At 39.9% G+C, this 24,887-nt stretch overlaps 1 protein-coding gene across 3 annotated transcripts; it reads left to right on the top strand.

Moving 5' to 3' along the window:
* The first annotated feature begins 13,780 nt into the window (after positions 1–13,780).
* On the top strand, positions 13,781–24,077 carry LOC133843180 (uncharacterized). Of its 3 annotated transcripts, none has more exons than XM_062276613.1 (3): positions 13,781–14,816; positions 22,784–23,410; positions 23,484–24,077. In XM_062276613.1, exons 1-3 carry the CDS (start codon positions 14,053–14,055, stop codon positions 23,692–23,694), a joined length of 1,602 nt encoding a protein of 533 aa, XP_062132597.1. In that variant the 5' UTR covers positions 13,781–14,052; the 3' UTR covers positions 23,695–24,077. The 3 variants fall into 3 exon arrangements, with proteins under 3 accessions (XP_062132597.1, XP_062132598.1, XP_062132599.1); XM_062276614.1 differs by lacking the exon at positions 13,781–14,816 and adding an exon at positions 16,183–16,362 and having other exon boundaries at positions 23,484–24,073; XM_062276615.1 differs by lacking the exon at positions 13,781–14,816 and adding an exon at positions 19,763–19,785 and having other exon boundaries at positions 23,484–24,073.
* Positions 24,078–24,887: the final 810 nt, after the last annotated feature.

Here is a 24,887-nt window from a genome sequence, read left to right as displayed (position 1 = left end):
CGTGCGATCCGCTTGCGATCCGCCTACGATCCGCTTGCGATCCGCTTGCGATCCGCCTACGATCCGCGTGCGATCCGCTTGCGATCCGCTTGCGATCCGCTTGCGATCCGCCTACGATCCGCGTGCGATCCGCCTGCGATCCGCGTGCGATCCGCTTGCGATCCGCCTACGATCCGCTTGCGATCCGCCTACGATCCGCTTGCGATCCGCCTACGATCCGCTTGCGATCCGCTTGCGATCCGCCTACGATCCGCGTGCGATCCGCCTGCGATCCGCGTGCGATCCGCTTGCGATCCGCCTACGATCCGCGTGCGATCCGCCTGCGATCCGCCTGCGATCCGCCTGCGATCCGCGTGCGATCCGCCTACGATCCGCGTGCGATCCGCCTGCGATCCGCGTGCGATCCGCTTGCGATCCGCTTGCGATCCGCCTGCGATCCGCCTGCGATCCGCCTGCGATCCGCTTGCGATCCGCCTACGATCCGCGTGCGATCCGCGTGCGATCCGCTTGCGATCCGCCTACGATCCGCTTGCGATCCGCTTGCGATCCGCCTACGATCCGCGTGCGATCCGCCTGCGATCCGCGTGCGATCCGCTTGCGATCCGCCTACGATCCGCTTGCGATCCGCCTACGATCCGCTTGCGATCCGCTTGCGATCCGCGTGCGATCCGCCTGCGATCCGCCTGCGATCCGCGTGCGATCCGCCTGCGATCCGCTTGCGATCCGCCTGCGATCCGCTTGCGATCCGCCTACGATCCGCGTGTGATCCGCCTGCGATCCGCGTGCGATCCGCCTGCGATTATTAGTTATTTAATAATACTTCAACTTATGTTATATTTTAAAAATATTTGAATATAATAATTGAAGTATTATTAAATAATCGCGGCGCGAGAAAATTTAATAATAATAATCCGCCTGCGATCCGCGTGCGATCCGCGTGCGATCCGCCTGCGATCCGCGTGCGATCCGCCTGCGATCCGCGTGCGATCCGCCTGCGATCCGCTTGCGATCCGCCTGCGATCCGCTTGCGATCCGCCTACGATCCGCGTGTGATCCGCGTGTGATCCGCCTGCGATCCGCGTGCGATCCGCCTGCGATTATTAGTTATTTAATAATACTTCAACTTATGTTATATTTTAAAAATATTTGAATATAATAATTGAAGTATTATTAAATAATCGCGGCGCGAGAAAATTTAATAATAATAATCCGCCTGCGATCCGCTTGCGATCCGTGTGCGATCCGCTTGCGATCCGCGTGTGATCCGCCTGCGATCCGCCTACGATCCGCGTGTGATCCGCCTGCGATCCGCCTGCGATCCGCGTGCGATCCGCCTGCGATCCGCGTGCGATCCGCCTGCGATCCGCGTGCGATCCGCGTGCGATCCGCCTGCGATCCGCCTGTGATCCGCTTGCGATCCGCCTGCGATTCGCGTGCGATCCGCCTGCGATCTATTCGCCTGCGATTCACCCGCGATTCGCGCGCGATTCGCTCGCGATTATTAGTTATTTAATAATACTTTAATTATAATATTCAAATATTTTTAAAATATAACATAAGTTGTGTTTTCAAACATTTTCTCTGCGATTCGCTCGCGATTGAAGTATTATTAAATAACTAATAATACTTAAATTATAATATTCAATTATTTTAAAAATATAACATAACATAACATAAATCGCGGGGCGAATCGCAGGCGAATCGCGTTATATTATTATTCGCTCGCGATTATTAGTAATTTAATAATACGCGTGCGATCCGTGTGCGATCCGCTTGCGATCCGCATGCGATCCGCGTGTGATCCGCGTGCGATCCGCCTGCGATCCGCGTGTGATCCGCGTGCGATCCGCCTACGATCCGCGTGTGATCCGCCTGCGATCCGAACTAAATAGACAAACATAAATGTATATTAAAATTAAAAGTAAAATTAATGATTTTTCAATATAACATTTTAAGCACAATATTTCAAATAAGCCTTTTAATTCAGAAAAATATGTTGAGAATAGACAGATATTCATATTCATTCATATTCAAAATTTTAGTGATAATAACGAAATTATAAATATAAATTCTTTATTTGAAAAAATGAGATTTTCAATATGAGTTTTAATAATGTAAAAATTTAAAGTAAATAGAAAGTTTTTTTTTTTTAAATTTCGATGAAAACAACATTTTCGATAAGAGTTTTTTTGATAAAGAAAACAATATGCAATAAGAAGTTACAATTTCAGATGTAATTAAAACATAACATTACCCAATATACATACGGCTTTTCATCGTTGTCATTGATATCACTGAATCGTGCCCAACCCAGGTTGAGGTTCATCTCGAAGAGAAGCCACGCGCAGCTTCAATAGGAACAGAGGCAGAGGCGGCTAAAGATAAATCTGCAATTCGGTACAAAAATCAAATGTTTTCAGTTCAACGAATTTCAAATGAGGCAAATAAGCAAGCGAAGTTGCCGCTGCCGCTGACGCTGCCTCCAGGGCACATCGGTCGGGCAGCTATACAAATGTATCTTAAAGATACGCCAGCAAAAAAAATAACAAAAAAAATCTGAAACTGAAAATAACTCATTGTTTTCTTAGATTTGCATCTACTTAGGCTCAGTCTCTTTCTTTCTACGTGCGTGTGTGTTTGTGTGTATGTGAGTGTGCTACATGTTTTGCTTGCGGATTAGTTTAGCCCATAGATTATGTTGGCGAGATAAGAAAAATACGCATACAGAAAAAGTGTATTTTGAAATTGCTGTTTTACTCGTATTTCAAAACTGAAGTCTGCTGCTGTTATTGTTGTGCTCGAAGCTGTGTGCAAAGGGGCAAACAACAAACGCCCTGAAAGATCTCGTTTTACTCTTCTCGTTGTTGTGTTCATGTTTTCATAGTTCATTATGCGAGTTTAACACGTTGCATGCGCACACGTGTTGCACACGTTCAAGGGATTTAAGCACAACCAGGATTTGCCTGGATTTTTTTGCGAGCAACGGAAATATTAGCTTCATTAAATGAAGGGAACAACGAGCGTATAAGTGGGGTAAAGGGAAGGACATGGAAGGGGGGCATATTTCAGTTTAATTAGAGACGTCATTGTCCCAGACAGTCTCACTCTCAGCTGTCCTGTTCTCCTGTCCATCGCTCACACACTTTTCACAGCTGTGCTGAGTTCTCTGTTCTCTGTCGTAGCCGACACACATCCTGTCGCATCCTTTTTTTTTCTGGGGCATGACTTGTGGTTTCGTATTTCACTTTAAAAGGCAATCAATGAAGCGCTCGCTACCCTGCCTCTCGTTTATTATCATTCGCTTTTCTTTCTCTCAATTTTTTTTTTATCTTTTATATATACGTAGTATTTTTTTGAGGTACCCTTGAAGCATACATAAACTACGGATCAATGTAATTTTATACTTTATACGCCATTGATTTCGGTTTTTATGAATGTAAACAGGTTGACCCTAACGAAAATATGGCATTAATAACGTAAATACATAAATATTTAATGGAGCAGCAGACCATGCTACGTATACGCAATATTTGTGGTATTTCTTTCATCTTTTTTTCAGAGTAGCAAAATGAGATTTTTCAGACAACTTTAAAGTAGGAAGAAACAGTTCAAATGTGGTTCAACTTTTTTAAAGCTACTTCGATTATTGGATTTAGCTGAAATGATTATAAAAACAGAATTTTAATTAATAAATATTCTTGCTAAAAAAGTTAATAATCTTTATTTGTATATGGAAAATAACAGTACAATCGCGTATTTATAAGGAATTCTATTTTGTTTACTTCTTTACCCAAAACTCAAGCTTGCGTCATAAATTTCGTAGTATTCTAAAAGTTAAGGGTTAAACTGAAGTCCATCCCTTAGGCAAGCAATTCAATTAGAACTCATTCCAGTTGAATTATGCATATTATCAGGGAACATGACCATAAAACCATAAAAAATAACAACACTAATGGCAACTGTGCACAAATTATTTAGAATGCTAGTCAAACTAAATTCACTCACAAATTATGACTAATCGCCAAGGGTTTTCAGGGTGACCATATGGGACATTCCTGGCCGACGCCATCGAGTCAATTAAATCCAACTAATTGTTATGCACCCCCCGGTGCATCGAAATAGAATTAAATTTGGTGTTTGAGGGTAGCAAATGTTTAAAGTTAGATACGAAAGTAGCTGCGCTTAATTAAAGCATATGACTAATGCGAAATTTCATTCATTTCATTTACCTGCGTCATGATAATTTACGAAAATTTCATTATTTCATTATTTTTGTGCCGACAGTTTTTTGGCCTCCAGCCAGCCAGCCAGCCAGGTAGACAATTCATTTAGTTAGCTCGGTCGGCCACACAGCGAATTATTTACAGTCCATCCATCAAAAATTTGTACAAAGGCGCCGAAATGGCAAAATAAGCCAACATATGGTCAATTTCTACTCGTACATTGGGCAAATCCGCATCTGAGGGTTATCCGAGGGTTAGAACTTGCAGATATTATTTTGCCATTCTTTGGCAAAAATGTAGCTGTTGATTGAAATGTGAGATGATCTCTGAACATGTACGTCTAAGTGGAACAGGATATGAAAACTAATAATAACCAAAAAGAGAACTTCTTGTATAACTTTTGTGTTTCTCTAGCAATTGTTCTGAAATAATCAGGATTTTCAGATGATATGCTAAAATATGCACACACAAAGTGTCGAGGGTCGAAATTGCAGATTGATATCTTTAAACGAAGTCTCCGATGCAAAGGATTTGTCTATACAAAAGATGCTTTAATGAATATAGTCTCCGCAAGTATTATTCCAAAATAATAGGGATTTTGAGGTGACAAGTGGAAATATGAAACGACAAGAGTAGGGGACACATTTTGTTTACTGAAAAATGAGAGAACTCTTATTTTGTATAACCCGACCTAAGTAGCTAATTGAAAATTTGTATGCAAGATAAAAGATTATGAATGAGCTACTTCTCAGTTTCTTTTTTTTGCTGAAATATATTACAAAGAAAAATATGATAATGAAAATGGAAACATTTCTTAAGTAACTAAACTTTGAAAAGAGGGCTGAACCATTATTTTTTGCTTATCATAAATTAAAAATCGAAAATATCAAACTACAATAATAGCCCAATTATTGAAAATTTATATGGGAGAAAAAAGACTACGACAATAACTATTTTGCTTACAACTTTAAATATGCAAATTTCCAAAACTTTTGAGTAACAAAACTATGATGAAGAAGTTCAACAAATTATTTTTTAACTTCACTAGCTATCTGAATCTATCAAAAATATTTGCAAAACCGAAAATATCAAGCCACAAGCTAAAGAAGTTATTGGATATATGCAAAGAAAATAAAAATTATCCCATCACTTCCCATGTTTTATTTTTTTCCAACTCCAATCTACCTTTAAGCTTGCTTTGCCTTTACAGAGTATTATTTATTGGTAGTTTTTGTGGCGAATATCTATTCAAAGTACGAATGCAATTTATGACAGCTGTCAGCTGGAAAAAAGTGGCTTAATTTTTGGCAAAATACTATAGGATTTTAGCATAGAAATATCAGAGGGAAAGAGCGACAAGTTAAGGCATTCAACTGTAAAACGATAAAATATATAGCTGCTGGCATTGTCTGTCTGTTATGCAGAGAGTTGACAAATTTCACACGCACTCGCCGAATGCCATAAAATGCTATGAAATTGGGCTCGATGGTGAAGCAGGGGGGAAGGTTACGTCAAGAGAGCGAGAAAAGAGAAACAATGCGATGCAAAACAATAGGCAAAGCATTTGTCATAGATATATCTATAGAGGGGTAAATGTCATTGGACAGAGGGTGTCAACCCTGGCAGCGCCTTTTGTCCGGATTGCCATCTTTCACACGAAAACAAAACTAAAGAAATCTTATGTAATTAATACAAGTAAAAACCAAAAGGGCGAATTTTCATTTGGTTCACATTTTGGAAAAATCGTCTCACATTTCTCGTTTTATTTACACGGAAATGTGTTGCGTATTTTGTCAACTAACTGACAGGATGTGTCTCTTCTGTCCTTGGCTCCCGCTGAGTTCGACGATGATGACGAAATTCAATTAAACACAAAGCTTCAATCCACATTCGAAATCGAGGCTGCTAAACTAAAATCATTATTTGTTGCCACTCGTGAGTCTTGAGCAAATAAATACTTAACGGTCTGCCAGCTACTTTGCAGTATTTAATGAGGCAAACGTCGAGTTGAGGGGCAAACATTGAGAAAAAAAGATCCACAAGCAGACAAGAAAAACAATTAGAAACAGGCTGACAGACAGCCGCATCCCAGGGACAGCCGCAGTCAGTCAGACAAGGACCTGAAACAGGACTCAATGTGGCATACGCTAAGTAGAAGACGGCAAAATCAAATTGCCCGACGTCGCCAGACGCCAATAACAAATTTAAGAGGCTGCACACCCAATGCGTGTGTGTGTGTGTCTGTGTGCGTGTGTGTTTGAAGACCCAGCTGAAAATTTTAAGTGCCATCAACTACAAAGAGCATGAAGATGATGCAGACACATGTCATGCATTTTTAAATAGACATCTCGATTTCTAAGGCTTTTCAGAAAGAAATTTTTGATTTTTGAGAAACTAATTGCTTAACAAAACTCTGTCATAAAGTCAGTTCTTAACATTTTAAATGACAAGTCGAAAGTTCCGTATAAGCCTTGTTGTTTTGATCAAAATAAACTAAATTAAGTTTAATATAGAAAACAATAACACTTCAGGATACGAAATATTTGAAAGAAATGTAAATATATGACAAATAAATAAATAATATATAATCATATTTTTCATTTGAAGTTCGATTTCAAGAAAGTATAATAAAAAAAAGATGATTTTTTCATTCATTAATTTTTATTTTATCAGTTACAATTGCCTGCTTGATAAAAAAATCCCATTCACAGGGATATCTTTGATCTTTTATAAAGTTTCGTATAATCCCCGATATAAAATTTTTAACTGTATTACAAAACTAAACTAAATTATTCAAAAAATAAACTTAACTTCTGAATACTTAATATTTTAACAAAAAAATATATAAAAATTTAAATGCTTAAATTAACTTTTCTTTTTATTTTCTATAAAAATAAAGTGACTGAATAGGCAACTGATTATTTCATGTATGAAACACGCATTTGAAAACAGTATTTCAACTCAGTTTGTAATTAGTTGCATTGTAACAAGAATCCCTTTCATAGCAAAATGAGCATGCATTGTTCAGCTGACGATTCCTCAGCATCTTTGCTGCTGGGTCTGCCACGAATCGGGTCCAGTTTTTGGGTGCCTTCATCTTGTTGCCTGTGTAAACAGTTGCCATGCCGCTAAATCAGGCGTGTACAATTTCAGTTTGCTGCATTTTATGCCACACATTTTGTTGATGTTCCTCCTCCTTCTCTTTTTCGGTCTTCTTCTTCATCCACATCCACATCCACACATCTACACATCGACTCCTCGTCTCTGTCGGGGCAAGAAATTTCAAATGTTTGGCAGCAGATGTTTTTTTCATTTATACGAGAATATCGGCTTTTATCTTGGCAGCATTTTTGTGCTGCACTCAAAGGCTGTCGCTGATGCGATCTCTTGTGGTTCATTCTCATTCTACTTGATATGAACATCTTTTCGAGCCGTTCACCAAATTATGATAATGATAATACATATTGTGTGCTTCCCCTATCCACGCTCTCTCTCTCTCTCTCTCTCTCTCTCTCTCGCTGTCTCTGTAATTTCCTTTGTCCAACAGATCCTTTTGTTTGAGAGCGAGATCCTTTTCACACCGTTCACCTTTGCTTGGCTCTAACTAATGAGCCAAACCTTTGATGCCAAGCCTTTGATAAGGGAACGAAAAGAAAGGGCCTAGAGAAATGCGGGGCGTGCCGGATTTGTCATTTAAATTATGGACCAAGGCACTTGGGGAATTGAATCGAGGGCAGGTCCCCGAGTTGCAAATGCACTCCAAATATTTTCGAAAACGAAAACAAATTTGGAAAACTTCAACTTCCTGACATTTACCATGCGGTTGTACTAAGCAGAGCATTTAATCATTTACACACTTCAATTAGGCTAAACAAATGCGTGCAGTGAAATGAAACTGAAACATAACATTCGAAAGGGGAATTTCGGAAATTCAGTTGTAGTTCCGGTCGAAGGCGGAAGGCGGAAGGAAACGCGTGCCGAACGCGTGTGAGACGAAGCGAATCAATCCAACAATAATGCGAAGCAGCTGATAAAAACCAAACGAATATTTCACATTTCACATAAACCAAAACCAGCTGCAATGAAATTTGAGTCCCAGAGGAAAGAGAGAGAGTGCAAAACAGCTGTGATCTTTGCGTTCTTTTTGGGTACAAAATTTGCATGCAAAAATGCAGCCAATTTTTTTTCTTGTCTTGGCATTTGTCAGCTGCAAATTTTGCAGATGACTTTTTTTTGTTGACACTTCCGATGCAATTTAGCTGTAACCCAATGCTGTCAATGTCCCTACTAAACATCCTGCCCGGCCAGCTAGCCAGCCATGGGTGTTCCTTCTTCCTTCCGTGACTCGGAGTTGTCGCAAATTATTTGCCAAGCCCCGTTAGCTATGGTCATGTCGTGTCTGGTCTTTGTACACCCGCTTGCATCCTCGGCATCCTCAGTCAATGTCCTGTCGGCATATTGTAATTTGCTCAAGGTAAATTCAATTTGTACGGCCCCGGCAAACAAAAGGCGTCGGCGGGCGGCGTCTGTTTACACAAACGACGACATTACTCGTACTGCACTGTAAAGTAGCATGACAAATTGCCAACAGTCGCTCAAAGTATCTGCAACTCACAATCGAGTATCTCAAATTCATTGGTTTGCAAGCATAAACTTGCACATTATCAATTGTCATTTGACGGGCACTGTACTGTGTGCTACGTGTCGGACACAGTGAGTGCTGAAAGAATGCAGCTAGTAGAGAGCAGACATGAGAAAGCAACAGTTTACCTAACTATTTCAAAGATCTTTAACGCAATGTAATCTCTAATATGGCTCACGATTTCTATAACTATCAACTGATTAGTGCTTTACGTTGTTGTGTAGAACAGAGAGATTACAACCCAGAAGATTAATCATCACATGGTAAGAATTTAGCTAGTTCTGTGAAATTATACGACTCTTTGTCAAGGCCAAAATTAAGAAAAGAGAAATGTAGATTAAGTAACAAAAAATACAAATAAAATAAATCAAAATTAAAAGATGTCTTGCAAAACAATAGCGACGTAAAAACGAGAAAAACTTTCTTAATTTTAGTCTTTAATTTAAAAGGCATAACTTTGAAATATATTTTTATTAAAATTTCTAACGAATAAAATATAAAAATAAAATAACTCATTATAAAGATAATGTTTGAATGCACTCCACCTTAAACATAAACAATCTGAAAAACTACATATATCCAATTCTGATATATGTATCTGAAATTAAATAATAAACAGCAAACTTTCAACTTGATTAAAAATTATATTTCTTAAATTTGCTTAAAGTACAAATTTCTTAAATTCCACCTAAAATATTTCACCAATTACTCTTCATTCTCAAGTTCATAGCACGTAGCTTTTGTCAGTCTGCATGTTAGCAATTGCCCCTGAACTTTTCCACTTCATTTTCCCACTAAATCGCGACTGAGAAAATGTTTATTGTGCTTATACAAAGTGTGCGTATTTCGTCAGAATCAATTGAAAATAATTAAATATTTTTGTAAAGATTTTCGGGGCTACTTTTCAGCTGAATGGTAATTTGGCAAAGAATGCTGCTGTTTGATCTTCGCATCGCTGTTCAAATTAACGTAATTGTAGCAGCTAATTAATCAATCAGCCACATGTGCAAACTATCCATGAGATACACATAAATATTGATCCACAAAAGAAAAGTATTGACCACGCCTCAACAAAGCTTTTAATCCATTACATTTGACCTTGCCCTCGGTTGAAGAGCTCTTGAAAAAACAAGTTCATTAAGGTATTGCCTTATAATCAATATAGCCTAATCTAATATGTAATAACGTATGTAACCCACACTCACACAGACACACACAAACACACACGCAAATACATAAACACTTATGTATTATGAACTAATAGGCATTTCTCGTTAAGCAGAAATAATTCCCCTCAATATTATTAATGGCGTTTTCAGCACACGCTGTGCACAGTGTGGCTCAAGTTCAGCGCTCAGAGCTCCACAAAAATCAAACAGAGAGCTTGTCGTTTTTTATGACTAGCAATCCTAAAGATACAGATACCGATTCAGATACCGATACAGATACAGCTAAGAAGATGTCTAGCTTTGGAGCTGAAAGTCCGGTACTAGCCGTTTGCCCGGCACAAACTAATGAAAAATCAATTTAATGCTAATGCAGTGGAAGTGGGGGAGTACCTGAAGGTAGACTCGAAAACCTGGGGGCGGGGTGTGTGTGTGTTTGTGTGTGTTGTTTCGTTGTGTTCATTTTGTTGAAACGATCTAACAGATACGACGACGACAAAACTGTGCAAGATCAAAAGGTTCAGAAAAGTTTTCAACATTTTTTAGCAGCATCATAAAAATGTACATAACTTGCTGTTGTTGTTGCTATTGTTATTTTAGGCTAGAGTGGCCCTTTTACAACACACACACACACACAGTTACATGCATATGTGTGTGTCAGAATGATGTTGTGTCTCGCAGCAGTAAACAAACAAATGGCAACAAAATAAACAAATTGACGCGCTAACTCTTTGACATGCTGCTAAATATAGATGCATAGATAGATAGATAGAAATACAGATACAGATAGATAGATAGATAGATATTCAGTTGGCGGGATTCTACTTGATGAGCCAAATGAATATTGACCATTTCAATGATGAGAGAGCTGGACTAATCAAACAATAGACGTTCAGGCTGACTGCGAGTGAGTTATTTGAGCTGTCGCTGCACTTAAGTATCTTTGTGATACGCGAGTATCTTTTGTTTGCTTTAGCTAAATGCCATGCTAATGGCACAGCTACTCGTCTTGCCAACTAGTTAATCAAGCTGCTAATAATACAATTTGTGCCAATTACAAACCATTCAGTTTGTTTCTTCTTCTTTTTCTTCTCTCGAAACAGATTTGCATTAATTTCCATTTCGGAAATCGGAATTCGAATTTCGAACTGCATTAATCAAATGCAAATAGTTGACGTTTTTGGTTTTTACGTTCCTTTTTCGGTTTTGGCTTTTGACAATAGCGGAAACATTTGTACACATTTTTTGTTATCCGGAAACTGTAGAACATTTGATAACAAGTTTTGAAATTAAAAACAAGTCTGACTGTCGACGATAAGCTAGCCTCAAATTTCCGCCATCAAAGTGAAATGTTTGTGGTTTTTTTGGTTTTTCTACTCGACCCTACGTAATTTGATAAGCACAAATGCCGACTCATGTGGCAGCCACAGTCTGAAACAGGCAGGTACATCGTAGGACCCCAAGTGTTGTATGCAACGTGACCACAAAAAAAAAACACTGAAAAACTGAAATACAAAAGCCATGAGACAGCAACTTAACTACTACAACATGCAACGCCAGTTGAGGACTCGATCCAACCAAACAACCAAACAACCAACCGACCAACGAAGCACAGCTAACCATCCATCAACTTGGCCATGGCCAAGACGTGTTGAGCGCTGGCCGCAGCGAAAAATTGAAAAGCATCTAATTGGTAATTATGAGCTGAGCGCGTGCTTGTCCAAAAAAAAAAAGACAGCAAAACAAGAAGAAAACAAAAAACAGAACATAACATGCAGACAACACAGAAAAAAACAATTTTAAATAAAATAAAAATGATCCAATTGATGTTGCTCGACTTGAAAGTGCCCTGTATGAAAATGTACAGAAAAGTGTGAATAATAGATAAATGTGGTTAAATTTGGTTAATCTCTGAATTTATATAGCAATTTAGCTATTCTCATTAGTATCTAGCAGTGGTATCTCATAACTATATCTTCTTCACAAGAACTCTTACTCTACTTCAGCAAACCCCTTAACCTTAACCTACAGGGTATTAAAAGGGTATGGGTCAGGTCCCAAAACACAGCGACTCAGTTGCCCTGGCATTTTGAAGTCGCGCCTAATTTGCTCAAGAGCGCTGTATCTTATGATTAAGCCACATTTTGTCTGCGGGCCAATTGCCAAAAAAAAAAGAAGAAAAATACAAAAATAAAGACTGCAGAAGGCTAAGAAAAAGGTTGAAATTATATGGCAACGATATGCGTGTCTGAACAGATTGGTAATTGTCTAAAATGTGCAGTCGCCGTGACTTTGCGACTGACTCTCAACAATTTCTCTTGGCCTCAAGTCGCAGGTCCTCATTCTCCATCGAGTGGCGCTAATTTGGCCGAGTGGCCCGATACAAGTGTTATTAGGCTAATAGCCATTAGGCTAATAAGCTTACATCTCTGAGCTGAAGATGCGTCTTGTGTCAACATTTCAAAGTTTTAGCTCTGTTTGTCTGTCATTCCTTCTTCCTTCGTCCCCCTTTTGGAGCTGCTGAAGTACTAAAAATAATGGCAAATATTTGCATTCGTCGCTTTTGTGGAGTGGCACTTGAATTGCAGCAGAAAGCGCTTACAATTCACAACAAGTTAAGGCCAGAATTGAAGAGCCATCATCTAAGGAGTAAATTCCAATTTTTTTATTTATATATTTTTTTTTTGGTTTCTATCTTTATTTTCTGATGTTGTTTTGCTTTCACAAATGCTGCATTTTAATTAAATTCCTCAAAAGGCAACTGCAAATAAACTGAAGCATAGAAGAGAATACGTAAAAGAAAAAAAAAAGACTAGAAATTATTCCATATTATTAGATGGAGAGAGATGAGGTCCAAAGGGAAGATTTCATTGAAACTGTTCTGCAGCACAATAACAATATTTCACCCTCGCCAAAAAATGATGAGGCATTCAACACACAACACAACTTTAAGTAAGTGTGTGAGTGCGCGTGTATGTGTATGTGAGTGTATCTTGTAGATAGATTTCTGTTGCATACTGGGATTTTGTGGTGTTTGAGTTTCGAGTGCTGAGCTGTGCTGTCCCTTCCTGGCCACAGTTCTTGTTTGGCTTCATTTGTATTTCTCTTCTTTTGGTTTCTGGCCGAAAGAGAGTACAGGAGGAGGAGAGGGAGCGGCAGATACGCATCAGATGCGGGCCCAACCAGGGGCGCTACAGAAAGCCGCTCGTGATGTTCTTTTAGTAAAAGTGTGAAAAATTGAGCGCAGGAGCGGCACCATTAGAACATGGACATAGCATGCGCAGGGCCCAAGTGGTTGTTCCGCTCCTGGCTGGCAGCCATTCAGAGAGCACGATGTAAACAACCAACAAACATTGAAAACAGAGAGAAAGATTGAAGCGAGAGAGAGAGAGTGAGAAGGAGAGTTGAAGCCAAAAACTCGTCGGACATCTTTAAACGTGAGTGAGCGCGAGGGAGTTTCTTGTCTGCGCTGGTGTTTGTGCGTGCGAGTGTGTGTGCGTTGGTGTGCATGTTGTTTTGGGCTGCTCGTAGTGCAGCAGCAAGAGTGACGTCGCGACGTCAATGAGATGCAGCGCACGAAGTTCAACTTACTGTGTTGCTGCTGGTGGTTGTTTTTGCACCGAAACACATTAGCGACGTCGACGTCGTCACGAAGCCAAAACTGAGCGAGAGAGCGACTCGCACGAGAGAGCGTATTTGAAGTTGAAAAACCAGAAGCCGTAAACAACAAACGCATCAACAATACAAATCAGTTTTTGGCGGTACGCGCACCGAGAAGGTTCATATCACGACGGCAACGCAGCATCGCAAAACGTATTGTAGAAAATTGCTGAATGCTGCAAAACTCGTGTGCGTAAAAATTTTTTGGCGCGTACAGGCGAAAGTCGCAGTAAATAAATCTATAACAAGTTTTTTAGTGCTACAAAATGAATTAAGCTCTTGGCCAACTCAAGCAGTTAGGGACAACCACAAAATTGTGTTAAAGTGATTACAGCAAAAAGAAAATAAAGTGATTTCAGTGATGATGCCAGCCACGCCTACAATTGTGTTTGAGAACGGCACCATGCTGGGTGCTATGAGCGGCGAGCAGAGGAAACTGCAGCCGCCGAGCGCAGCATTTGTCATACCGGAAATTGTGATTAGCGGCAGCCAAAGCAGCAACAGCCTCAACCGGAGTCGCAATGACGTTGCCCACGAGGAAATGCCCGCGGAGTGCACAGCGCTGCTCGAGCAGCAACTGCAACAAACTGGAGCCGGAGCTGCCACCGAGGAGGACAACGAATTCGACCAATTCATATTGAATCGCACCACATCCGAGAGCAACATGCTCGAGTCGAGCATCTACAGCGAGCTGCAGTTCACCACCAGCAACAACAGTCCAGCTCCACCTGCAACACAATCTGTGGCAGCTGCACTCAACACGAGCGCCTGCTCTCGCAGTGATTCGCGGCAGAGCAAGCGCACGCGCCGCAAGTTGCACAAGAGCAAAAGTAAATGCAGCAACAATGTTGCCGTCGTTGCTGGCGCTGGCGCCACAACAGCAACAACAACTGTGGTGGCGCCACCTATTGGCAGCTATCCGCCACAATATACGGCCATCTTTTTGGATCATCATCAAGCAGCGGCAGCAGCAGCAGCAAACGCAGCAGCCGCATCGCCATTCCTGAGTGCATCAAATGCAGACGCGGCTGCAGCCAACTATTTGCAATATCATCAGTACTATCAGCAACGTCCCATGGGCATGGGCCATCCTCACCAGCATCCACATCATCATCATCTGCGCAGGTAAACTTAAAAGTGCCATAAAACGGACATAAAGATGACGCTAAAGTGTCTTGCTGCTGTTGCCCTTGGGGCCATTGAGGCTGCCACACAAATCGCGCCGCTGTTCAGGAAGTGGCCATTAAAGCCAAAACAACAACGAAAAAAATGGCCACTGTCTGGCCTGGTCAACAGGCAGCAGTAGCTGTGGCGGCTGCTTGAAACCGAAAGTTTTGACAGACGCATTTAAAATTATAATTGGCATGCTCCCGGGCGGAATGAGGCTTCAGCTTCTGCTTCAGCTTCTTCTTTTCGTTTGGCTTCTGTTCAAGAAATAAAACTTTATCATTCAACAAAAATCATGTCACGCACAACAGCAAGAGCAGCAGCAACATCGCAGCGTGCTCCAATCCCCATTGCCCCCGTACTACTTAAAAATAAAAAACTGGAGCACAGATTTGTTGCCTCTCGAGACACATACAAGGGCAGCCACTTCGTCTCTCTCAATCTCTAGACTTCCCCTACAACAACAACAATAACAGCAACCACACCATGGAGGGCAATTCATGCCTTATTGGGCAGATTAACTGACATTGATATGCACGCCAGAAGAATTCCATAAAGCTAAAAAGATACGCCCCAGACTCTCTTGTACTTGACGGCTTTACTGCAGAACCGCGTGCTGTGGTTGGTGGAGAGGGGGAGGAGGGAACGTTCGCGGGAGGGAAGTTGCTGCTGTTTAACATGTCACATGTACGGCCTCGGCGATTATCGCAAAGCTGTGTAGTAGAGTAGGCATACATAAAATACCCTGTAATCCGGCAGCAGTCGGGTATATTGTTTAAATAGAGCGGGAGTGTGTAGGAAAGCAAAGTTCATCAACTCTGCATGCATTTTAGTGTTATCGATAACTATCGATAAGATTATTCAAAGTTGCTGTTATACAAAATTAAAATTCTACAAGCAAAAGAAGAATATAAAAACGCAGAAAGTTATACGTTTGCATATATCGATTGATTGTTATCGATATTTAGAAAGTTATCGATAAGGTTAATCTAATATCAACATAAATATGATATCTTTACACAATTGTAATAATAACTTTGAAATTTTAAGTTTATACTTTCATAACTTAATTAGATATTCATTCAAACACCCTACGAAAAACTGTCATAAGGTATCTCGCAGTTTACTCCACCCCATGGTAGACTCATCAATTCTCGGAACTTCGTGCTAGAAGCATAAAAATTAATAGTGGCGCATAAATTTTGTCAGGCCGACAGACAAGAACACGAGACATGGCCCAAAAGTGCCTTTGATTAATTGTCATAGTTTATTTTCCGAGTTATTTTAAGGGAATTTTTAACTAAAAATTCCAAACAAAAAGCAACAGAAACAGAAACTGTAAAAATATTAATTAAAATAGTATATCAAAGTGATTAATGGAGTGTTGTGTATTGTTGTAATCTGAAAAAAAAGCGAAAAGCAAAACGGAAGCAGATGAGATATTAATGTTGTTAGTTACGCAATTTTACGAAACTTTTGATCGACACCTCAGCGATGGATCAAGGTAAGCTCCCCATCATAAAACTAAAATCCATTTGATCCAATCAAACCAAAGATCAAAAAGAAATGGATAAATTGACATGAGAGCTCGAATTGATGGACAGTGCAATTAGTGGACTAAAGAGCTGTCTACTGAGGCTGATAAGTTGGGAGTAATACTTTCTCTGCGGGAGAGAACCCCAAAGATCATTAAGAATGTAAAGTTATTATGACACGAACGCAGGCTCGCAGTCATAAATATTTGCTGTCAAATGAAAAGTGTTTGATAAGATGGAAATAAGTCTGAGTTGGAGGTTAATTGAAGGCAATGTTTGCTGTTTGTTGTTATTGTTGGTTGTTTGTTTGTTTGTTTGTTTATTGTTCGACTGTTGCCATGTCACAAAATATCAATTTCAAATTTCGAAAATATGAAACAAGCTCAAATCGAAACAGAATTCAATGGAAAAACGCTGAAAGTAAACTTCAGAAATGCCTAAACAAATCAAAAGAGACTTCAATAGTTTCGTGTGTGTGTATATTTGTTGTGCCCATAAAATCGATACTTTGTAACGCTCGAGTGCATCTGACAATTGGGTCTACGTAGAGTTCGTTTCGATTTTATAGCCAAGACACGAAATTCAGTTTGGTTCCTTGAACTCACCTCAAGGCATGCTTACCACTGTCATTTGACACCCAACAGAGCGAGACAGACACATCGACGGATGACAGAGTGAGAGAGAGGAAGTCGAAACCATAGACAGTTTTGGGTTTCAGTCTTGTGGTTATTTGCCTTCGACTCGACTCGTCCTCTACTCGGAGCACTTAAATAGCCAGCTCAAGCGCACAAGTCCTTGCGGCATGTCCTGATGAGAGTTCCTCCTCAATTGAGCACTTGCATATCGTATATCATATATCCCTTCTAATCTCTGCCACACACTGCTCTAAACTCATCAACCCATAAAATACTCATTAATTTTGTTGTTTGAAATCCTCAAGATGATTTTCTAAAAATTCGCCCCTTTGGCGTTTATTGATAATAAATGCTGTGTGTATGTGTGTGTGTGTCTGTTACCTTCATCTCGACATTTTTGTCAGCAACCCCAAAATCCAAATGTTGTCCACAATCCAGCCCCAGTCGCCACCCTCCCCCTTTGAGACGTAGCAACTACCCTTGTGGAAGTCTCGCTTGATTTTAGAACAAAATTGAATTTGGTTTTTTGGCACTTTTTATCAGCTCAATACAGGCGAAAGCTAAAATTTGAATCCAGTTGAGTGCATATTACTAGTAATAATTCTTAAGTGTTAAGCTTAGGGGTTGTCAAATGCTGTACCTTTTTTCTTTTTTTCTTTTTCCGGGTTAACCTTTGAGAAATCGTCAGTCAAAGTTTAAATTTAATGTAAATAGATTACAATTTCATATTGACTTTAATATACAACACTTTAAATTATGAATTTGATTTACAACATTTTGCAACACTCTCAGTCACAGTTAAGAGACTTTACCATTTTGCAACACTATTAATAACAGTTAAATGGTTTACAGTCAAACGGTTTAACCTTTGCAATAATTACTGATAATTAGCTCCGTAACTAAATGCACTTTTGACACCTTTAACCCTAGGCCTTGAAAACATTTATTGTTGACTTTACAACACTACTGTTTACCGTTACAGCGGCTTAAACTCTAAGGTATCTCTGCCTAGTATCAAACGCAGAAAAATCCATTAGTTGTAGTACAGTTACGACTGAAACTCTTAAGTAACTTAAGTGCAGCTTAATGTGGGGGCATTCATTAACAAAAGGCCCGCCACAAAAGAGCAGGAGAATTGGGAATACACCGAGAGTTGGAGAAGCTTCGGGTCAACCCCGAAAAGAAAAGCGAGCGAGCCGAGGGCCGTCAGAATGCGACTTGAGCCGCAGCTTGGTTTAATGATAGGCCGCCGGTCAGCGATGGCAGCTTAGGCGGCATCTCAGGCTCATCATCATTTTTCTTATTTTTAAGACTCGTCGCGAAGTGGAAACAGTAGCTCCACATAACACACAAACGTGCTTCGTCCAAAGCCGTAGGCCCAGTTAAGCTGTAAACAATAGCAAGAGCTGTGTATAGGGGCAATTTATGGCCTAAGCGGCTTAGGCGTTACAATTTAAGAACCATTTCGAGCTTGCAGCACGAAGACGAAGACGAAGACGACCTAAACCAAATTGATGGGGAAAATAATTTTGAATAATTCTAATTCACTTTTAATCATTTTATTATGTTTGGCTAGAAAGCTGCAGCCACGCCTCGAATGTAGAGGCGGCTAATTTCAAATGAAAACTATTTTAAGTACTTTAAGTGCATTTACATACATACAAGTCGCTTCCCTTTATTCCCATTTCCCTTTACGCACTTCCTACCTAAGTTTTTCTCGATTCTTTTCGTTTTTTTTTGGCACCCAATTACGGTTCTATTGTCTCCGGCACGTAGACAAACAATTTGCGCTCTAATGGCGTACTTAATTATGCCTTAAGAGACATGCGCAGCTGTTCTCAGCTCTCAGCTAAAGAAGTCTCCACTCGGGAGAATTGGTCAAACTCTCCGCGTTACGCATGCGCAATGTAAATGAATGCCAAAAAAAAATGAGCTGAAGAAGACGAAGTTAATGCTATTAGGGAAGTAATTATGCCTAATGACAGCAAACTGTTGCTCAGTCACAGTGAGGCAGTGAGTGGCCCTATAACTGGGTCAGCAAGTGGCTTAATGTCTTCTCTCCACTTGCCCGCTATCTACCTCTCTCTCTCTCTCTGTCTTGTGGTTAATGGCTAATGACGCGGCAAAGAAAGTCTAGTCTATTACGGCCAGACAATGGGCCGCTAAATTGCAACGGAAGTCGAGCCCGAGATTGTGTTGTATGCAACGTAATAACATCTAGCCAATGTAATACCCTATGTAATTAAATACAAAGGGGTTGTTGTGCATACAGCAGAGAATTAGCCAAGCCTCTAAGAAATTAGCTATAATGTTATATTGAAAACACTTACTCATTCCTACTGAACTCATTCCTAGTATTTACAATGGGTAAAAATGTTTTTATATCTAAAAACTTATACTATCGATAATGTCTCTATATGGATGTCATTGCATCCAAATACTATCGATAGTCTTAGTGAAGTCAGCGCTACTCTCCATAGACTCTCCATACATCTTTTACAATACTTCTTCTTTTATTGCTTCTTCAGCTCAAAACTTATGACATTTTACTGCCTCCATTAAAGTCTATCGATAGTCTCAGTGAATGCAGCGCTACTATCGATAACAGCTTTTTGTGTGTCAATTGAAAGAAAGGCTATCGAGCAGAAAGAAGCTCTGCACTTTTATAGTTATTTTATGTTTATGGTTCAACAACTGTCGCGCTCGCTGCCTGCCCCATGTTGCACGTTGAAAACGCGAGAAAATTGTGATGTGTCTGTGAGTGTGAGTGTGCGTGTGTGTTGATGTGTGTGCTGTCCCGATGCTTGCCCCATTTCAATTTCAATGCGCGCTGATTGAGCTTAAGAGCCGAAACTGAAACCGAGGCGAGAAATGTTTACGAGCTGCGCGAGTGCAACGAAACATTTTCGAATAACAATAAATGTTGCACACTACAAAAGCTCATAAATTAGCTCTGTGTGTGTGTGAGTGTGTGTTTGTGTGTTGGGTGTCATTAAAAATGGTGGCACTGTCAAAGGCATTGAAATCAAAGTACCAGAAGACGCCTTCAGCTTTGCCTTTGCCCGCGAGGCCAAACAAATATGTATCTAAGTATCTTTTTGTAGCATTGTATCTTGTGGATGTTACTACGATGTTCGGTAACAAATGATAAAAATTCTAAGCCAAGATCATTAGCGCTGTGGTTAAAAATATAGATTTGTGAGCCACAACTCCTGCTGTGCTCAATTTGGCTTTTGATAAAGTATCTTTCAGATACTCAGACTGCTTCCTATAGCTATTAATATAATGATGCGTAAACCTGCTTAAATGCACTCCATTGTAATAAAATGTGAAATGTAAAAAATAAAAAAAATAACTAGCGTACGTGTTGGCAATTGTTAATGAAGTCCACAGATTGAGTTATTCTATAAAATTTATGACTCGTCTTCCGTGCGTTGAACGAACATCAGTTTGATGTATGAATCATTTTTATGACATCTACAGAAATGTCATAAATAAGTGTGGCAATGTGTGGCTAAAAATAATATTAATAACTATGCCTACATTTTATTAAATGTACCAAAAGGGCTGCAACACTTTGATATATCTGAAATTGATGGCTCCGTGCACGCCCCAATTACGACCACAATTCCGATGTGTGTGTTCTGTATACTATATATTTTACGATGGGAATACCCCTATATTTTAACAGATTTTACGATGCTCTAACAGCAGGGTATTATCATTTACCCTATGAAAATACGAGTGTCTATGTGGAATTTAGCTGATGCAATTAAAGAGAACTATTTTTAGTCAGCACTCATCACTTAATGAATATTAATAATATTCCTCTGGGGAAAAGCCAATTTAAAAACCGCTCTAAACTATTAGTTTTAATGTTGCGTCTGAAATCTTTTAAGTAAAAATAACTAAACAGGTGCTGCACATATTTTCGACTTTCTTTTGTTTATTTACAAATTCGAATTATATATCAAATGAGCTATTCTTTATAGAGTATTTTCTTTGCGTTGTTCGCTGCTTAATTGATTTCCCTCGCAGTCATTTTTTCTAATTACTTTTCTGAGGGGGAAGTTCTTTCTTTTCCTTTTTTGTTAGTTGACAAATTGCAGACAATTGAGTGTGACGCTGTCAAGTTTGAATTAGCTGAGGGAGTTTGCACCCAGAAGTCAAACCTCGCCCGCAGCTGTTGCCTTGTTTTGTAATTAAACAGAAATCTCAAGTTGCCGCTAGCCACAGTCCCATCCCCATCCCCAACTCCTCCTCCCTCCCCCCAATATCTATGCTTACATGTGGATATTTTTTAAGAGTTTTCAAACGTTTCTTTCTTGGGGCTTTTTATGGCTTTATGCTTCCTTTTTGGGCATTCCCAAAAAAAGGGGGCGGGGCAACGCATTGATTTATGCGAAAGATTTTTGGTTTTTTATGGCGTAACAGAAATTTGTTTTCACACCTGAAAGTTCTGCAGTTTCATAGTTTTTTATAGAGTTTTAATATTGTGCGTTGTTTAAAAAAAAAACACTAAACAATTTTCGAATGCGATTTATGACTCTACAATATAAAAACCTGTTGCAAGTCGCCTTTTGTTTGCCACACAGAGCAAAAAATAAGAAACTCAACTAACAACAGTTCAAACAGATGAAAAGATACAAAACAAAGATAAAGCATAATAATAAATGCGACAGAGAGGGAAGAGAAAAGCAAAGAGCAAATCAAATGGGAAACAGCTGCCTATTTCTAAAATCAAATGGGACACGCACACGCACAGCAGGATACGCGGAGTATTGTCTCGAGGCGGGGCCACAGGATCAAGGGACAAGACAGGCAGGTGCAATGTGTCAGGCCGTAAGATTTTCTCTAAATTTATGCAGGCTCTCTCTCTGTCTGCAACTGGACAGCAACAAGAACAACAACTACTATCCACAAATATGTGTGTGCGTGTGTGTTCTAAATCATATATAGACAAAGGACAGGCTAAGACTAAGAGAGTGGGAGAGAGTGCAGGATAAGTGCAAAAGGAGCACCACATGTGGCAAACAATTCAAACTCTGCCATCATCATCCACTGTGATGTAATGTGAGACTAAGCAGCCACGACTCCACAACTCCGCTTTGCTACCTGCTTCTGCATCAGCTTCAGGTAGTCGAGAACAACTCGGAATGCTGATGACACTTTAACGCGTGCATCAGACACTGAGACAAAGAGGCGAGGACGAATGCAAGAAATCAAAAAATAATAGATTCAATTAAATTTATGGATTTTAGGCAGCTGAATTCTTCATAGAATTTATTTCGATCAGCCCAATTTTTTTATAAGCATATTGTTTATTTATTTATTTTGATATTCTTAATATTTCACGACATTCAGTGGGAATACTAAGCTTATTCTTTAGTATATTTATTTGCTAAGCTATCCTGAAAATTTCATGATGCCAGTTTGAATATACATATATATAAAAATCATTATTACTCATACTATTTATTTCTTTATTTAAAATTTCTTATTAATGATTATCGCTTCTTCATTCGCTGCCTAAGGTTGCCATTATAATTATTGTTTTCTCAGATTTATCCTAGAACTCAAATCTTCCTTTTCTTAAACCACAAAATAAAGCTATTTAATAAATCATTACTCCACAAAAAATATAGTTTTAGTTATCTCTATATGTTTAAGCTTATCCCATGCTTAAACTTTGTCCCCAACAAGACTTCTCACAGTGTAAACTAACGTGCATTCTCTTCCCTCCTCTCTCTTGCAGAACCCTCTTGGACGTGGCTGTACCACTCGCTGGAGGCAGCGGCGATGTGGCCACCAATCTGGCCAGCACCAATGTCAATCTCAACATGTCCGGCGTGGCGTCAGCCAACGGAGTGCTGGGAAGCAGCGAGCTGAGTGCAGCGCCACTCGGCTACAGCTTTCGGAAATGGTTTGCGCGACCCTCGCTACCCTTTGTCATTGGCATCTTTGCGCTGGGGGGCGTGGCCTGCACACTGGGCGGAATTGTGCTTGGCTCGACGGGATTGATCGAGCACTCGACACAGTATCTGAGTGCAGCGCTGCTCATGATTGGAATTGGCGTCTCGCTGCTCGTCATCTCGGGCGCCATTTGGCGACTGAGTTTGCCCGATGATGTCGACGATTGTCCGTGCTTCCGACGCATGGAGACGTGTCGCAACTGCAATAGTCCGCACTGCACGAATCGCCTGTTGCCGGGCAGTTATCTGTATCCCGAGTTCCAGCATCGTCCGCCGCCACCATCGTATCTGACCTCGTTGAACGAATACGCCTTTGTGTATCATGCCAGTGCGCATCCACAGCAGGCGGCTTATGCCACAGTTCGCATGAACACCCCGCCACCGCTCTATCGCTCCACCTACTCCCTGAAGTAAGTTGGTCACATCTTTGTTGTTGCCACTTGACACCTGACTAATCAATTGATTTTCTTCTATCTACTTCAGCACTTCGACGTCGCATGTGTTGGGCGGAGGCGTGGCATTGCCGCCCACCAGTGAGCAGCCAGCAGAGGAGCAGTTAACGGTGCTCTGCACACGCGAAGCCATCAGCCAGACGTCCTTCAAGGAGCTGGAGATCGATGAGCTGCATCACGAGGAGCCGCCCACACGAGAGGCCGAAAGCCAAACGCTCTTCAAGGAGGTCGAACTGGACTAGACTGTGCTGCCAAAGGAATCTCAATTCTGTCACCTGGTTCCCAGTTCTCAGCTCCCAGTTCACAGTTGTTGTCGCCTCCCCGCCCCCATCAACTCTTGACTGATTTTTACTATATACAAAACTTGATGCGTATCTTCAACATATGGAAATCCCAGAAAACTGTACAAATTATTTAGCGAATTTTAAGTGTACATAATTTATACATATTATATATATATCTCCTTTACATCCTATTAATATACATATACAATGCATATTATATACATATATCGATATACGATTTAATATTTAGTGTAGCGTTTAACTGCAGATGTTTTTCAGTTTTATGTTTATGTTGATCATATTCCAAATGCCAAATTTACTCGTAAATTAATAAATGTCTTTAAGTGGCCTAAATGTGAAATCAATATAGTTTTCTTTATGGATATGGGTTCGAGGGGTTGTTGCTTGAATGAAGATTTTCATTTAGTTGTTATATGGTGAAAAGTTGAACCTGAAAAACTTCCATAACATCAAAAGAACCAAGTCAATAAATTAAAAGGAGCCAACTTTTCAATAAGGAGAAAGACTAGTATGTCTGTAATGTATTTACTAAATATACAATAATTTATTTATGTATTTGTTGACAAATCTGTAGGCTTATATTAAAAAAACACAGTGAATAGAAAGAATTATTGCTACTTAGAGTCTCGTCGCTACAAAAAGAACTATTCATTATTAAATATAAATTATTGGAACAAATAAAATAAATTGATTCAGTTCTTTTAGAATTTTAAATAGTTAACTCGATTTTAAGTAACTGGATTCAATGGCTTGCTTATTTTAGACACCACTGTAAGACCACGAAAATATTCAGCACTGCTTCTTTATTTTAGACACCACTGTAAGACCAAGAAAATATTCAGCACTGCGCTTAGCAGATACACGAACCAATGGATGTTGTCCCAACTATAGTTCACTTGAAATAGAATCCACCTGTTGAATGTGGGCTGAATGAATGCATAATTCAAGTTAAATACAAACTGACCCAATTTTAAATTAAAATCGATATACTAATTACTTAATTATCGCCCAACAAAAAACAAAATAACTGTTAATTACTATGTGTAAATATTTATAAGCACATTGTTTACAGCATGTAGGGCGTCAAGTCATACAAATCAGCACCAAGTTCGGGAGTGTCCTTGACAGGT

Source organism: Drosophila sulfurigaster, chromosome 3, assembly GCF_023558435.1.
Source record: "Drosophila sulfurigaster albostrigata strain 15112-1811.04 chromosome 3, ASM2355843v2, whole genome shotgun sequence".
Taxonomy (NCBI): Eukaryota; Metazoa; Arthropoda; class Insecta; order Diptera; family Drosophilidae; genus Drosophila; species Drosophila sulfurigaster.
The sequence above is the reverse complement of the archived record's forward strand: the minus strand, read 5'-3'. Positions and strand labels throughout refer to the sequence as shown.

Coding starts and splice junctions, on each gene's coding strand:
- LOC133843180 (XM_062276613.1), top strand. CDS start 14,053: ATGATGCCAGCCACGCCTACAATTGTGTTTGAGAACGGCACCATGCTG. Junction 14,817..22,783: donor CATCATCATCATCTGCGCAG/GTAAACTTAAAA, acceptor TCTCTCTTGCAG/AACCCTCTTGGACGTGGCTG. Junction 23,411..23,483: donor CGCTCCACCTACTCCCTGAA/GTAAGTTGGTCA, acceptor TATCTACTTCAG/CACTTCGACGTCGCATGTGT.